The sequence below is a fragment of the Phymastichus coffea genome, unplaced genomic scaffold (assembly GCF_024137745.1).
Source record: "Phymastichus coffea isolate CEN01 unplaced genomic scaffold, Cenicafe_Pcof_1.1 PCOF00009, whole genome shotgun sequence".
In the NCBI taxonomy this organism is placed as follows: Eukaryota; Metazoa; Arthropoda; class Insecta; order Hymenoptera; family Eulophidae; genus Phymastichus; species Phymastichus coffea.
This window is the reverse complement of record NW_026706820.1, coordinates 790431-807522: the sequence shown is the minus strand read 5'-3', so window position 1 is coordinate 807522 and position 17092 is coordinate 790431. Positions and strand designations below refer to the sequence as shown.

General features: G+C 33.5%; 2 protein-coding genes across 5 annotated transcripts in view; one reads left to right on the top strand and one right to left on the bottom strand.

Annotated features, from left to right (window-relative positions):
• LOC131671062 (endophilin-A) overlaps positions 1-13030 on the bottom strand; it is a 1254901-nt gene extending 1241871 nt beyond the window's left edge. The window contains exon 1 of the mRNA XM_058947219.1: positions 12900-13030. The gene's annotated coding sequence lies outside the window, so the exon portion shown is untranslated. The remainder of the gene's footprint in view (positions 1-12899) is intronic.
• Positions 13031-13462: 432 nt separating this feature from the next.
• LOC131671083 (WD repeat and FYVE domain-containing protein 2-like) lies at positions 13463-16823 on the top strand. 4 transcript variants are annotated; one of them, XR_009302508.1, is made up of 7 exons: positions 13463-13608; positions 13691-13976; positions 14406-14547; positions 14620-14872; positions 15290-15416; positions 16023-16218; positions 16301-16822. XR_009302508.1 is itself a non-coding variant. In XM_058947260.1 (5 exons), exons 1-3 carry the CDS (start codon positions 13819-13821, stop codon positions 14794-14796), a joined length of 477 nt encoding a protein of 158 aa, XP_058803243.1. In that variant the 3' UTR covers positions 14797-14872; positions 15290-15416; positions 15743-16016. The 4 variants fall into 4 exon arrangements, 3 of the variants coding, with proteins under 3 accessions (XP_058803243.1, XP_058803226.1, XP_058803233.1); XM_058947260.1 differs by lacking the exons at positions 13463-13608; positions 16023-16218; positions 16301-16822 and adding an exon at positions 15743-16016 and having other exon boundaries at positions 13819-13976; XM_058947243.1 differs by lacking the exons at positions 13463-13608; positions 15290-15416 and having other exon boundaries at positions 13836-13976; positions 16301-16823.
• The last annotated feature ends 269 nt before the right edge of the window (positions 16824-17092 follow it).

Below are 17092 nucleotides of genomic sequence, written 5' to 3'. Positions count from 1 at the left end.
ATTGAAAAATGCACCAGCTACCTTTCAACGTTTAATGGATACACTTCTTCGAGGGCTACAAGGAATAGAATTATTCGTATATCTGGACGATATAGTAATTTACGCAGACACCATTGAAGAACACGATAAAAAATTCAAATTACTTGCAGATCGGCTAAAAAAGGCTGGTCTAAAATTACAAATATCTAAATGTAAATTTTTGAAGCGCAAAGTTACATATCTTGGCCATGTCATTAGTGAACATGGGTTAGAAGTTGATCCAAAGAAGGTCGAAGCGGTAAAAGATTTTCCGAGACCTAGAAACGTTAAAGGAGTTCGTGGATTCCTCGGCCTCTCGGGTTATTACCGACGATTTATAAGAGATTTTGCAAAGATAGCAAAACCTTTTACTAAACTACTACAAAAGGACGTAAAATTCGAATGGAATGATAAAGCTGAAGAAAGCTTTTGTAAACTAAAAGATATGTTATGTAATGCTCCTTTATTGCAATTTCCAGATTTGTCAAAAAGATACAATATTAGAACTGACGCCTCAGGTATAGCAATAGCTGGGATTTTATCACAGGGCCCCATAGGTTCTGATCGTCCTATCGCTTATTATTCTCGAGTTCTGCGAGGACCTGAACTTAATTACGAAGTATACGAAAAAGAAGCCTTAGCCATTGTGCAAAGCATAAAAGCTTTTAAGTCCTATGTATACATGACAGGCCAATTACCATAATAACCGATCATCAACCCTTAGTCTGGTTCAAGACAGCCGACCTAAATACGAGAGTACACAAATGGCGATTTTGGATATCACAATATGATTATAAAATAATTTACAAGCCTGGGTCTTCTAATTCAGCCGCTGATGCATTATCACGCAATCCCGTGGACATGTCAGAGATAAACACGATAAGAAACTGTTGCGAAGAATTAGAACCAAGAAATCTGATCCTAACCGTAAATGATCATTTAACAAACAATGAACTAGAATTTTTGATTGACACAACTACCTCAATAAACGTCTTGAAACATGCTGTGGTCCCTCAAGGATTATTAAATCATTTGAATAAAAACATTATGTTATCTGGACTATTTACAGAAGATATAGAAGTGAAGTATAGTGTAGAAATGCCTATACTGGGACATGTAATAGAATTCTACATCATCGAAGATAAATACGATCTACCTTGCCACGGTGTCATAAGTTATAAATTCCTGGACGAAATCAACGCAAAAATAGATTTTGACAAATTACATTTAATTTCATCGAGAATTGTTAGACCTTTGAGATTTTTAGAAAATGAACATTTCATGGAGAATAGAAAGATTAGAAGCATAGATCTAAATATAATTAATGATGACTTACCTGTATAAACATATATAATCCAGAATTTGAATGCACTATACAGCTTTCGATAAGTACGATTTCTGAAATTAGCCTTATTAAGAGACGATTTGTTGCAGAAGAAGCACTTGTCAAAACCACTGATAAATTGATAATAAAAGATATCAGTGGAAAACACTATGAAACAATAGGTTATACCATTATCGAAATATTTTCTTTACCAGCAAGGTTCGAAGTTGTCCAAAACGACTTTCCCATTTCCCCAGAGGGAATAATAGGAAATGATCTTCTATATAAAAGTAAAGCTTTGCTTAATTTAAACACGAAAACACTGCGCACAGGCGACATAATTGTTCCCTTAGGTAAACGTAATAAATTAATTGATACCATTATAAAAAGTAAGTTGTTTGAGGTAAAAAGTTTGGTGGTAGATAAATCAGACACATATATTAGTACTAACGTAATTACGAGACGACAGAAATAAATTCTCGAAAATCCACCTTTACCGATCCGTAATACGGCACCCGAAATTACGACTTCCAAGAGACCCCCGGGCCGACCGCGAAAAAATACGCAAGACGCTATAAAACTAGTTTTGCCAACCAAAAGACCTAGGGGAAGACCTAAAAAGATACCTGTTCCTGCTACTAACTCAGTAGCTTACTCCAGAAAAGACGAATCCTCATTAGATTCCGAAAAAGAAAGACGTGACCTTACCAGAGTCACTAAATCAAATCAGAACTTGGAGGATAAAAACTTGAATCGAGAAAACACAGATACAACAGAGGATACAGAAATCGCGAATGAAGAAGATAATAGTTCCGATGAATCCTGCGACTCAGATGAACTATTTTATAATATGAATAGAAATATCGTAAAAATCCGTGATCCTTTACATAATTGTAACAATAATGTACTTTATTTTATAAGCTCAAATGGGCAACCTTGCGATGAAGGAGCGCGCGAGTTGATTAAATATCACAAACTAGTGTTAAATGAAACCTTGAAAGTCGGCGAAGTCGAAAAAAATAAAAAAAATAAAAAATATTACCAGTTTGGTTTATGTATACGAGACGAAAATCCTGAATCCTTAACTCAAATTAGGGAGAATATCCGGTATACTTTAAATATTTTGAAAGACTTGCTAATTAGTTTGGGCCAAACAGAGATTTGTATTGCTAAATCAGAATCTATAGCGAATTTACAATGGATAGAGTGCATAAACCTAATCGATGAAATATTTCATAGAACCGGGATTAAAATTATAATCTGTTTAGGAACCATAAAGTACGTGCCCAAAGAAAAACGAGATGAAATCTTTTACGAATTGCATAAATCTCCTGTAGGTGGCCACCGCGGTGTCTCGAAAACGTTTTATCGTATACGACAACAATATTACTGGGAAAACTTAAAAGATGATATCCAACGACGTATCCAACAATGTCTTGAGTGCCAGCTTAAAAAGCTCACCCGCTTACAAACAAAACAACCCATGATAATAACAGACACGTGTACCTCGGTTTTCGATAAAATAGCGGTGGATATAGTAGGACCGCTAAAAAGAACCCCTAAAGGGTGCGAATATATTTTGACACTACAAGATCACCTAAGTAAATTCTGTCTTGCTGTACCTTTGTATGACACTACCTCTAGCTCTATTGCCGATGCCTTTATTAAAAAATTTATTTGTGTTTTCGGATGCCCTAAATCGGTTCTGACTGATCAAGGAAAATACTTTCTAAGCCAGTTAATGACACGGATTGCGAAAAGATTTAAAATAAAAAAATTAAGAACTACGGCTTTCCGACCGCAATCAAATGGCTCGTTGGAACGTTCCCATCATGTGCTTGCAGAATTCCTAAAACAATATACGGAAGCTGACAATAATTGGGACGACTGGCTTGACCTAGCCATGCTCAATTATAATACTTGTGTGCAAGAAAGCACCAAGCACACTCCCTACGAAGTAGTATTTGGCCGCCTAGCGCGCCTACCTTCAAGTAACCCGTTACGGGAAGGAGATATGCTACCAAGCTATAAAGGTTACATTACCGATCTGGTCACCCGATTGAACGGAATACAAAAACTAGCTTACGATAATTTAATCACATCCAAAGAAAAATCTAAAAGGTATTATGACCAACATATTAATCCAAAGAATTTTAAAATAGGTGACTTTGTATTTTTAAAATCGGGACCTAAACCTGGCAAGTTTGGCAATCATTATTCCGGGCCATTTAAAATTGTTGGAATGTTACCTAACCACAATATAAAAATCGAAGTCAAAAATACAACAAAAATTGTCCACGCCAATCGATTAAGAATATCACACATTAATCAATCTACCCATATAAAAAATAATAATAGATATCCTACCGAGAAACAATATCAAAAAAAAGAGGGAAATTAAAGTATTCCACGCGAACAGGGCCAGAATATCAATCTAATGAACAATATCTTTTTCCAGAAAAATAATAGTAATAAGATAAATAGGAACAAACATACCAAATTAATTATTGGTTTACCTTTTCAGTAATTAATAGTTAACACAGGAATTAACATTATTTATTTTTCAGAAAATGGGTATAAATAAATTTGGACTCTACATACTAATTTTATCTACCATTCCATATCAAGGCCAAACCATCATAGGATACGATTGCGGAGCGCGATCATTAAACATCACCACCGTTTCTTTGCTTGAGGTAGAAGAATGCGATATACCTCCTGGAAAAATTAATAGCACTCAGATCCATGTACAATTATTACAATTAAACCGATTCGAGGAAGTACATGTGATACAATGCAAGATACAACTACAACGTCATATCTTGCACTGTGGAATGCATTCCCATAATTCGGCTGTTAAAGATGGAATACACGAATATATGGTCGAGGTTAGCCAAAAACGCTGTTCAGACTTGTTTAATAGTGGTACATTACATTTCGATGAAATACGTATATTACGCGATATTAAAGTTAATCAAACCGTAATCCGACCATTAACGCTAGCTGGTAGTCTAAAAACCGATGGTAGTTGCAACGGCGGTGTATATTCTGATGCGTATGGTACCTGGGAGAATGTTGTAGTCCAAGGTTTAGTGAAAATAACCGTGCAAGATTACACTGCACCAGTTGACTTAAATAATGATCAAGTAAGACTACGCTCAGGTATCAAATGTACATTAACCGAAGAAACTTGTATAGACCCGGAAGGAGGTAATACCTTCTGGAAAACAATACCACGAGACATATGCAAATTCAATCATTACGGGATATTATATGAAGGCATAGCCAACAAAATAATAGACAAGCACCAAAACCGCATATACTCCTTGATAACAGAAGATATTACCTTCGCGTTAATGGCAAAAGGGAAAAGACAAATTTGTAGGTATGAAATTGTTCAAACCGAACACCCAAAATTATTCATTTTTGAGACCACTAGAGGAGTCTCATCCTTTGTTGTAGCAAAGAAATTATCATTAAGTAATTTAGACATATTCGCATATGTTAATTCTAAGTTTGTATTTGTCGAACGTTACATAAAAAATCAAATAAATAGTTTGTACAGAGATGTAGTTGTACAGCGTTGTAGGCAAGAACGTGAGATTTTAAAAAATGCTTTAGCAATAGCCACGTATTCACCTGATCAATTCGCGTACAATTTAATGAAAGGACCTGGATATATGGCGGTAACGGCTGGCGAAGTAGTTCATGTCGTCAAATGTATCCCAGTAGATGTAAAGATTTCACCGGGGACCGAATGCTATGAAGAATTAAAAGTGGTCCATAACAATGTCACCAAATTTATGACACCCAAAACACATATACTCAAGACTCAAGGAACAATAGTGGATTGTAACGCTTTACTGTCCACTCACTTTTATGTCAACGAAAACTGGTACAAGTTCATGCCACGTCCTGTAGACGCCAGAGCACCTGAAATCCTGAAGCCTTTTTCCCAGATGACATGGAAATATCAAGATATTCCCACTCTTGCTACAAGTGGTATTTATACTGAACAAGATCTGCAGGATCTTCTAAATCGAATCATGTACCCTCTTGAACAATCAGCTGTCATCAACGATGTTGCTCGAGAAATCAAAGGACATGCGATAAGAGATCAAGAAGGAATAATTAATAAATTGCTCAACGAGGACACTTTAGAACGCATAGTTCTTACTACTTGGAATCGAATGTGGGGCAAATTCATGACGTTTGGAACGTTCAGCGCAGAAGTGATAGCTATCCTTTTTATCATTCAAATAATTAAAAAGGTGATAGAAATCTTCATCAACGGTATGGCATTACATAGCATTTATGGGTGGTCTTACCAGCTTTTTGGAGCCATATGGAACAGCCTCACAACTTTCCTTATCCACCTAGGCCATTCAATGCAAAAAGAAAATGAAAAACCCCAGAAAGAAACAAGTAGAGTTCCCATACCAATGCAAATGCCCCATTATATACCGATTAAGACGCAAGAAGCAGATGCCAATGTACCAAAAGAAAATCCAGTGTCCTCAATCCAATCTAACAATAGTTTCTTTTCCCGACAATGAATGTTAATAAATCTTGGTTACCATGCTCCGCAACTACATCTTAATAAACGATTACTTTGCCTCACTGCGCTCCTTAAGCAACCGTTTTAGTGTGGGGGTGTGACGGCGGACCATTTTTTTCTTAAAATTTTAATATTTCTGTATAGCATTTAAGACAAGCGGAGAAACGAGAACAGTCGCTCAAAAGCGAAGGGGACCGAAACAAGTTATTAGAATTTTTCCCCGAAAAACAATAAAACCGCGACTGCATCCGAGCCAGCGTTCTCCAACGCATGCAAAGAGCGTGTAGCCCCTTGTATGTGTTTAACACGTGTCAACATGTCGATGAGAGGAGAGAGTCATAAAACTGCGACTAACATCCTGTAAGCCACTTTTCCAACGGATTTTTCCTCCTTTTAGAATGCTCAAAAATTTACCATTGAAATGAAATAAAATTAAAATTATCTAAATACAATTGTTTCATTATCGCAATACATCCCGGATAATTATGACTTCTCAAACCTCTCATCGAGTTCTCATTTCAAAGCTAGGATTAGTTAGAAAATAAGAAAAACAGAGAAAAATCCAAGAAAAAATTATTATATACGCGCACTATATTGTTAAACGGATTTTTATTGTAAGAAATTAGGAGATAATCGCCTTGTTAAGTTACATAAGTTTTTGTATTAATACTCCGATTAAAACTGAAATAAAATTGTATGATTAGTGAAAAATTTAATACAATATTGTTCCTAGCACTAAGTAGCTTGTAAGTTATCGAGTTTATAAAAAAAAAATAATTTTTAAATTATTGTAAATCCGCTTATTGGATAAATCTTAGTTGAGAATGGTACTCGAGGAGCCATCTCACGAGCCAAGGCCTGTACCTCTGCGTCCGCTCCTCCGATTTTCTCCACGCCCCCGCTCCAATTAGGGCCCGAAAAATCAGTGAGGAAAATGAGAAGAGACAAATGGGCCAATGAAAGCATCATCGCTTACTCCACTCCTCCCAAAGCCAAGACGCTGAGAGAGGGACTTACCACCCAGCCACCCCCAGTGTATAAAAAGAGATGTACGAGCTTCGAGCGACAGTCGTGGAAAAAAATCAAGAGAAGAAAATTCAACATTGTGCTATCAGTGAAGAAGCAGAGAGCCAAGCAGCCAAATAATAGAATAAATCTGGAATTGGACAAGGAGAAGACATCCAACACCAAACTTAACAAAACTTCTTAATAAAAAAAAGACAGTAATCGAATAAGAAAAATCCTTTATTTCTATACTTTCCTCTCTCTTTTCTCTAGCGAAGTAATAGCTCGTGTTTCCCCTTTTTTTTATTAGCTGGAGACTACTTTTGATAGGCTCCAGGTACTAATATTATTAGAAAATCCGGGTACTACTATTGATAGGACCCGTGGTGCTTCTAGCTCAAAGATTACGACTTTTGATCGGAATCTGAGAGCGGAAGTATAGGCTCTGTGGCACTTCCCCCCTCGATTTAGACAATTTCTTGACGAGTGATCCACGCCAGTTTAGGCGAGAAATCGCAGTTCTGACAACGAATCCTGAGACTGCGCTAAGCCTCAAGCGCACCTGAGCTGTGTCGTTGCCACGACGTCAAATATGATTATTAAAATAAACATTACAATAAAAAGTTTTATATTCTATGATATAGATTATTTGGAACGGATGTAGGGGTGGTTATTATAGTGTGCGACAGGCGTATATTGTACTGTTAATAAGTATAATCAATAATAATAAGTATAATCAATAATAATAAGTATAATCAATAATAATAAGTATAATGAATACAAACCTGCGATTATTCCGTAACGCTCCGTTAATAAAAAATCAGACAAAAAACATTGAATATCCTCATAATTGTTTATTTCAAATGATTAAAGGTATGGTTCTTTAGGAGTACGACAGAGGAAACCCACCAAGTTTAATGGATATAAATCTTATAATGAAAGAATTATATACACAAATGTTAGAAATATAACAACAAGAATTCCCATTCGAATATGGTAACTTAAAGTTATTATACATAACAATGACAGAAACGCAATTTTAAAAAGGGAATTTATAAGTATCTGTCATGATCGTTTGTGAAACTGTCCACTAGCGAAATCATTTATATTATTTAATGGTAATTCGATCGTACAACAAAAGATAAGAAAAGCCTACGTTCAGTGGTCATTTAATAGGATGTAGGGGTAAATTGCCAAGGAGGAAACTTTTTCAGCCACCTTATTGGAAATCATATGTAATAAATCATTTGGCATTTTTTTCGTGGTAATTACAAACTAAAACGTAAATATAATGAAATTCACCATTTAGCTGTCGTTTAATTAACTTTAGGGATGGTTCGCGAGGACGTCGACCGGAGATATTTTCTGAACCCTTTTCTTGGAGCAATACTTACGTAAAAAACCAATGCTCAGCATCATATGTCTTGGTGGTTAGAAGTTAGAACAAAAAAACGATGGAATTCAATATTGAGCGGTTTTTTAATGTGGTGTAGGGGTGGTTTGCATAAGTGCCGATCAGTGCAACTTCATCTATCCGTTGTTGGTACCAATAGCTGTTTACAAAAACTTCGCTCACTATTCAATTTAGTGGTGATGAGAAGTTGTATGGAAAAAATAATGGAAATCTGTGTTTAACGGTTGTTTGACGGGCTGTAGGGGTAGTTCGCGAGGGCGCCGACTGGAGATATTTTCCGAGCCCTTTCCTTGGAGCACTAATTACATAAAGAACCAATGCTCAGCATTATATGTCTTGGTGGTTCGAAGTTTGAACAAAAAAATGAAAGAATTGTGTGTTTAGCGGTTATTTGATGGGCTGTAGAGGTAGTTCGCGAGGGCGCCGACCGGAGATATTTTCTGAGCCCTTTCCTAGGAGCAATAATTACGTAATAACCCATTGTTCAGCATTATATGTCTTGGTGATTCGATGTTTCAACAAAAAAACGATTAAATTCTGTGTTTAGTGGTTGTTTGACGGGCTAGGGGTAGTTCGCGAGGACGCCGACCGGAGATATTTTTCGAGCTCTTTCCTTAGAGCAATATATATATAAAAAACCATTTCTCAACATTATATGTCTTGGTGGTTCGATGTTTGAACAATAAAACGATTAAAATTCTGTGTTTAGTGGTTGTTTGAAGGGCTGTAGGGGTAGTTCGCGAGGGCGCCGGCCGGAAATATTTTCTGAGCCCTTTCCTAGGAGCAATACTTACGTAATAACCCATTGTTCAGCATTATGTCTTGGTGATTCGATGTTTCAACAAAAAAACGATCAAATTCTGTGTTTAGTCGTTGTTTGACAGGCTGTAGGGGTAGTTCGCGAGGGCGCCGACCGGAGATATTTTTCGAGCTTTTCCTTGGAGCAATAAATATATAAAAAACCATTTCTCAACATTATACGAGGTGTGTTCAAAAAATACCCGGAATTTTCAAATTTCGCGGGTCTGGAGAGTTCGATTGTCAAAATTTTTTTTTATTGAGTTGGTATACATGCCCCTGAAGTATGATAAAATTTTCAGCTATATTCACTGTTTACTTTATCTGTGGTAGTCGCTAAGGTTTGACGTGTTTTTATGAGCTCGGCGATTTTCATTTTTTAAAAGAAATGGATCAAAGAATTTGTATTAAATTTTGCGTAAAAAATGAAATAAAGTGTAACAAAGTGTGTGAAATGTTACAAAAAGCCTATGGTGAGTCTGCTATGAAAAAAACAAGTGTTTACGAGTGGTATAAGTGTTTTCAAGATGGCCGCGAAGACGTTGAAGATGACGAGCGCTCCGGTCGACCCAGCACGTCAACAATCGATGAAAATGTGAAAAAAGTGGAAAAAATGGTTCTGAATGATCGCCGAATCACAATTAGAGAAGTTACTGATGAAGTTGGCATATCAATTTGCTCATGTCATAACATTTTTTCAAATGTTTTGGGCATGAAACAGGTGGCAGCAAAATTCATTCCAAAACTACTGAAATTTGACCAAAAAAACAATCGCATGAACATCGCTCAGGAGCTGTTAAACGTCAACGACGATCCAAGTTTGCTTGAAAGGGTCATAACTGGTGATGAAACATGGGTGTACGGTTATGATGTCGAAACCAAACCACAATCGTCCACCTGGAAGCATTCAACGTCACCAAGAGCGAAAAAAGCACGTCAAGTTCGATCAAATGTGAAGGTTTTGCTTACAGTTTTCTTTGACTGCAGGGGCGTGGTGCATCATGAGTTCTTATCACAAGGTCGTACGGTTAATAAGGAGTCTTACATTGAAATATTTTTCTGGAAAAACGGTAATTCCGGGTACTTTTTGAACACACCTCGTATATCTTGGTGGTTCGATGTTTGAACAAAAAAACGATTAAAATTCCGTGTTTAGTGGCTGCTTGACGGGCTGTAGGGGTAGTTCGCGAGGGCTCCGATCGGAAAAATGTTTTCGCATTCTCCTTACAATTATACTTTGACGGAAAAGCATTATGCTGCCTCTCATTTATTGGTAATAACAAGTGTCAACGTTATTTAACATTCATTACGCCAGTTACTGTAAGGGTAGTATAGGGGTTTTACGTCGACCTTCCACAAATTTCTCAAATTTATTTGCTTTTGCATTATTTACAGACACTTTGAGGTTAACTTTGGTTTCCGTAGTATTGACTGCATCTTTGTTTTTCCAAATAACTTTATAGCCATGTCTTATTGTATAGGCTTAAATGCCTATGGACTTTTTCTGTAATTAGTTTGCCTCTCCGATAAAAACGTTTTGGCTTTTCTATTTGTTTATCACTATTATCACCACCACTTGACAAGCTAGACATAATGATGCACTTCGACGATACACTCAATATACACAAATATAACTGTCGTATAGCACGCTACACTTACGACGTTGCCACATATGACGCAAAATTAGCAAGGAATGATATTTTTTGTAATATTTCATTAATTTTCACTAACTAATAACCCATAAATTAGAATTTTTTATGTATAAAAATGATTGCCGGATATTATTTCGCTTGTACAATTTTTGTTTTGAAAATCTCTACATTTCCTTCAAAGATACAAATCAAAATGTCGAAAAAACTGCTGATTTCCATTAGAGACCGTGTTAAATATAAAAAAAAAGAATTGTTTATATCTCGCGTCAAAGTCCACCTCATCTTATCAAACTTTAACCATATGTTTTTTATATCCAAATCTCATGATATATCAAGTTTAATAATTTTCTCTACGTTATTTCGATGTGATGTGTAACTACCTGAACTGTAACGTAAGCTTAGAATAACCTACAAAAATATTTCATTTTCAATCATTATTTTTTCGCTGAATTGCCCAATAACATGCAAATTCTTAAGCAGGAAAACAATTTTTATTGGTTTTTCTGTTTACTATATATTTTTTTATTGTTTTTTTTCGATATGAAGCCCTTCGTGATCGCCTATCCCATAAGAGCCCGTGTATAAGAGCTTAACTTTGAGATCGATTTTCATCAGAGTTTCTCTGGTAATATATATTATTGTGAAAATATTATATTGTGAAAAAGTTAACAGACATTTAGCATGCTTCCATAGAACGCATTTGTCAATATGAACTGATTCTATGTATTTTGGTTATGATCCCCATCCTTCTTAACGGAATAAAATTAAAATTTTTCTTTTAATCTCATAATTCCTAACTACAAGACGCTTGAGTCAATATAATTTTAATATCATTTTTTTTATATTCAGTTCATAATACTTGTTTAAAATAATTTTCTATATTCTTATGGTATTCTGAAAAAATGAATGGTGTTCCATTAAAATACTTATGTGGACGTCATTATCATTTAAAAATATTATATCTAATTTCAAATATACCAAAGTTAATAGTGTTTTGATACATTGCATTCTATAGAATTCAATTGTATATACAAAATCTAAATAAAGCATCTTATTTTCTTATTATTTTTTGAAATAAAAGTGGCTATTCGTCATCTTATGGCCAGAGGTTAACAATAATGCATAAAAATTTATTAAAATATTATTTATCCAAACCATATATCAACAAAAAGATTAAGCACATGATCAAGAATAAATAAATCAAAAAATAAACTTTAAGATGAATTATCAATAGGGCAAGTATTTCTTAAATTGAGTAAAATATGATTTTACTCAAATCATATTTTATATTAATTTTTATGCTAACGATGGGCTGAATTGAAGTTTTTTGAGATTTAACACTGTACTATGTTCATGCAGGTTGTAAGATGCTGCACTTTTATTAAAATTATATCCTATTCGATTATTATGTTTAGTACATTCATTATAATTATATAAACCTAAATAATCAATATTTTATTTATTGAAAAATTCAATCTGCTTTATTTTCAAAAAACACATAATTTACAAACAAGAAATGATTACTCTCCCATGCATGACAATAAATTTCTCTTAAGAACTACTAACTAAAGAACAGTATAATTTAAGTTTATATTAACTTGATACTAGAAATTTGAAATATATACCATATCACTTTGATGATACTGATTCTGCATATTTTGAAAAACATGTATGACATATTACTCCTTGGCAATATTTTTAAAACTTGATAAAAATAATCATAAAAATTGTGAGATTGATAGATTAAAAGGATATACATTAATTAAATATCCATATATATTTTTTATATTATAACTAATATGCAATATAAGTGCAGTAAATATCATTTTTTGAAAATTTTATGAAAATCATTCAATTGAAATATTTATGTTTAATGGAGGAAATACTTGTAGGAAAATACAATATATATCATAAGGCATTAAGTGTACATTTAATCTTTATTTCTTGTTATATAACTTTTCAAGTATGAAGCTTGTTAATTACTACTTATGTGGTATTCTAAGATTTTGATTTAAAAATTACAATTTACATATATTATATTAATTTATAAATTTAAACCAATGCTTAACTTTCGTATCATAAAAATTTTAATTACAAATTAATTACGAATTACAATAAGAAAATAAATACCCTTCTTGACATTTAATATCTGTAGTTAGTTTGTGAGAAATGTACTTAGTGCTGCATGTAGAGTAAATAATCTATGTGAAATAGATAACTATATTAAAAACTATATTAAAACTACTACTACTACTACTACACTTAATTAAAAAAATAGTCGTTTATGTAAATACCTTTTTGAATCGAAATATCACAAACATAACGTAGTATATTATTATTATTATTATTATTATAATATAGATTCAAATATTAGTAACATAATATAATATACAATTGAAGGTAGTCACTGATGATCAACTGGTTTTAACAGTTGGCGCTCAAAATCGATTGAATTTAATCATTTTATCCAATTTATATGTTATTTATAAAATAAAATTGTGCATTTTTTTGCGTTTCTATTTCTTTGTTTGCATTCATTTGTTCATCTACAGTTATCGTTCTTTAATAAAAAATAAGTTTGTAGATAGGTTACGGGGTTCATAACTACACCTAGCAATCCCACTATGGGTCTGTCTCCATAGGGCCTGCCTGAGTCCGTCCGAGCCGGCCTAGATTTCTTATGCGGACGCCATCTCTATAATTTCGTGTTCAATGGCGAGTTTCATAGTGAATGCGAGAAACGCATCTATGGAGTGGCAGTACCCGTGGTTTGAAGTTTCCTGTCTGGCTGTCTCTATGCTCTGGCTATCCTCCATGTTCCTGCTCCAATTTTCATTCGGTAAGTTCGTAATTAATAATAATTCGTAACTAATTCCTACTTTTATTTTCATAAAATTGCAAGTTTCATAATCCCTTTTTAGAGTCATATGCACGAAGAGTTAGGCTTTCGAAATCCGTCAACTGTCAAATGACAAGTAGTAACAGCAGCAGCAGTAGTAGTTGTAGTAGCAGTAGTAGCTGAGGGCAGGTGGTAGGTGAGAGAATCACAATGGCAGCCGAAATCAAGCCCGCGCCCGGGATGAACCAGGACAAGTTCAGCTCCAAGAAGCCTATACTTCTGTCGAAGCTCGAGGGTTGCAATGACGACGTCAATGCCGCCGTTATCATTCCCAGGGTTGACGGCGTCATCAGCGTCTGCGACGACAGGTCAGACTCACTTTTCTATTATGTTTGCAATGCTTCTGATACTCGATGCATATCTATATGATGTATATACGATTAATTTATTTACATCGCATGCTTCTAGCTCGACTCTTATTGGACTCATTGTTTATAATGCAAATAGCAATCGTACAGTCACTTGCATCTTTTGTTAGACTTTTTTCAGACTATTTTTTGCATTGTACATATTTTTTACTCCTATTTTTTCATGTAATATATAATTTAATTAAATTATAGGTAAAACAGCAAGCTTTTTGTTATAAGTAAATAATAATTGTATGACACCTGAACAATCTTTCTTTATCTGCAAGTTCCTAGATAGGATGATTCAGACTGATTGCTTTATCTATCTGGCCTTTAAGCAATGTTTTGCTGTATTTTAGTTATGAATAAATTTTCTAATTACTATTGCAGAACTGTCAGAGTTTGGTTGAAACGTGACTCAGGACAATACTGGCCAAGCGTATGCATGTACATGGTTGCAGCACCAACCTCTCTTGATTTTTGTCCTGAAACCAGACAGCTGTTTGTTGGATTAGATAATGGCAGTATAAATGTATTTATCAAGATCAAATTCATTTATAATTTCTTCAAAAATTGTGAATCAAACGAATTTTTGGTTTTGTAGGAGTTTTTATTGGAAAGCGATTACAATCGTATGACAGCCATTCGAGAATACATGGCTCATCAAGCAAGAGTTGCTGCAGTAGTTTTTTCTTTGAGCTGTGAATGGGTACTTAGTATAGGTAGAGACAAATTGTTCCAGTTCCACAGTACTGAAAATGGAAAGGATCACATCAAATAATATGTTCAATAATCCAAAAGGTAACGTCTACAAAAAGTTGCTGTACCACATGCATGGAACATACACCTACAACATGGTGAGCATTATTAAAAATTTATAATAAAAAAACCTTTTGTTTTTCATAGTATATATATATATATATATATATATATATATATATATATTTATATATTTATGTATAAACAATGAAATAACAAAACTATAAGAATTAAAGGTTATAAATGCACGTTTTTTTATTCAATATTTTTCTTAAATTCTGCAATGTACAAAATTATTTCCTTCGTACATTGGTATTTTCTTGATTCTGGTATTTTACTGTAACCAGATGCAATTAATTTTAAAAATGGTTCAATTTCTGGCATTCGATCAGTCGTGGTAGTTGCTACATTATTTTGTATTATTTTCATCAATTTTACGCTTTCATCAATGGTTTTTTGTAAGTCATCGCCATCATCTACTTTTCGTTTCCGACAAAATTTATTGGTGATTTCAGATTTTGTTATAAACTCCACGTCGTCTGAAGAAATTTGTAGTTCATGACTCAGATATGGATCAAGCCAACTCATCTCATTATACAATTCCCAGGTCACTTCGGGTTTTCTTTCTGATCCAGATGGCTGGTATTTGCGTTTTTTTGCTTTTTCTCCTTTGAATTTTTTTACTAAATACAACCATCTCGCTTCAATCTCTTTTTCTATTATTGATTAATGAATATTATATATACATATATATATTTTTTTATTTAAAATAAAGATTTATAGTGTATGTATTTCACCTGTAATGTGCACTTCGTATAGTTGATAAATCGCTTGGGAAATAGTTTCGAAAACTTGTGTTCGTTGCGATCTAAATTCAGTATAATATTTGTCATTCGACTTATCGTAAATAAAATTGTTTGGTTTCACCATTTGTATGATAACTTCATCAAGTAGTATATCTTTTTCAGTGTTTCCACTCATTTTTTATTTATGGCAAATTCAATCGAAGAACTATTGTCAATTTGAGGTTATCGGAACTGCTTTGCTACGCATTTAATTTTGAATAAGGATATACATCCATTTTCACCTCGTACAACGTACATTGAGTGTTGTGCTACACCTGAATTTGAGGTTATCCGACCTGCTTTGCTGCACATTCATTTTCATAAATATCTAAAATTAAAACTAATGTATTTGTTACTAAATACTTAAAACTAATATACCATTTGTTTTTTTGTTTTTTTCAAGTTTCTACACAATATGGAGGAGTCTTTCGAAAGAAATATAAATCTCGATAAAAAAATTTGTGTTTATTTGAAAAATTATTCATGTTTGTATGATAAAACACATGAAAACTATTATTTAATAAAAGTCAAAGATAAGGCTTTCAATGAAATAGCTGCTAAAATTAATTCTGACAAAGAGTTAAATGTCCTATTGACTGGTAAGTTATCATTTATATTATTATAGTATTTTTTTATATACAGAGAGTGAAAATACATTAACTGCATTTACTTTTGTTTTAGGTGCTATTGTAAAAAAGGAATGGGAAAATATAAGAAGGACTTTTGTTAGAAAATTTAACAAACCTCATTTAAGCAAGTACTACTTATACAATGAACTTCAATTTCTCATCCCTCACGTCATGAAAAAATACCAGTGTTTGGGATCAACAGAAAGTGATGAGCCGTCAACATCAAAAACTCAAGATATTGAAGTATGTAGTGAAAAGAACGATAAAATCATTCCACCAGTAAGCCAATGTTACTTTAATAAGAAAACTCATCTCGAAGAATTAGAAATGAAAGTTTTAAAAAATACAAGTACAGCTATGGAAAATATAAACATTTTAATGAAGGATAGTGATAATGAAGAGATTAAAGATAATTTTGTATTATGTATACAGCAAAGTTTGCAGTATGTCCCATCAACCCATGTGTTGGAATGTGTTAATGGGATATTAACTATTATGGATAAGTTTATGATATCTAATGAAGAATAAATATTAAAAATAAAGACTAACTGCTCTTATTTCTTTAATATATTTATTTTCTCAACTCATTTTTATTGATTATTAGTAGTTTCATGTTTGAAAGATCCTGACATAAACCGTATTACAATATAAAAAAATATTTAAATATTATAAAGAACGTATATAATAAAAACGATTAATTTTTCTTTAAAAAACCATTCAATTCAGAATAAGTTATATTTATTAGTTACTATTTGGAAAACCTTTAACTATACACCTTTACAAAAAAGATAAATCTGAATGGCATTTACACGCATATGAACTTCTCCACCTCCTTGAGGATAAT

Coding starts and splice junctions, on each gene's coding strand:
- LOC131671083 (XM_058947243.1), top strand. CDS start 14,774: ATGGAAAGGATCACATCAAATAATATGTTCAATAATCCAAAAGGTAAC. Junction 14,873..16,022: donor GAACATACACCTACAACATG/GTGAGCATTATT, acceptor GTTTTTTTCAAG/TTTCTACACAATATGGAGGA. Junction 16,219..16,300: donor GTTAAATGTCCTATTGACTG/GTAAGTTATCAT, acceptor CTTTTGTTTTAG/GTGCTATTGTAAAAAAGGAA.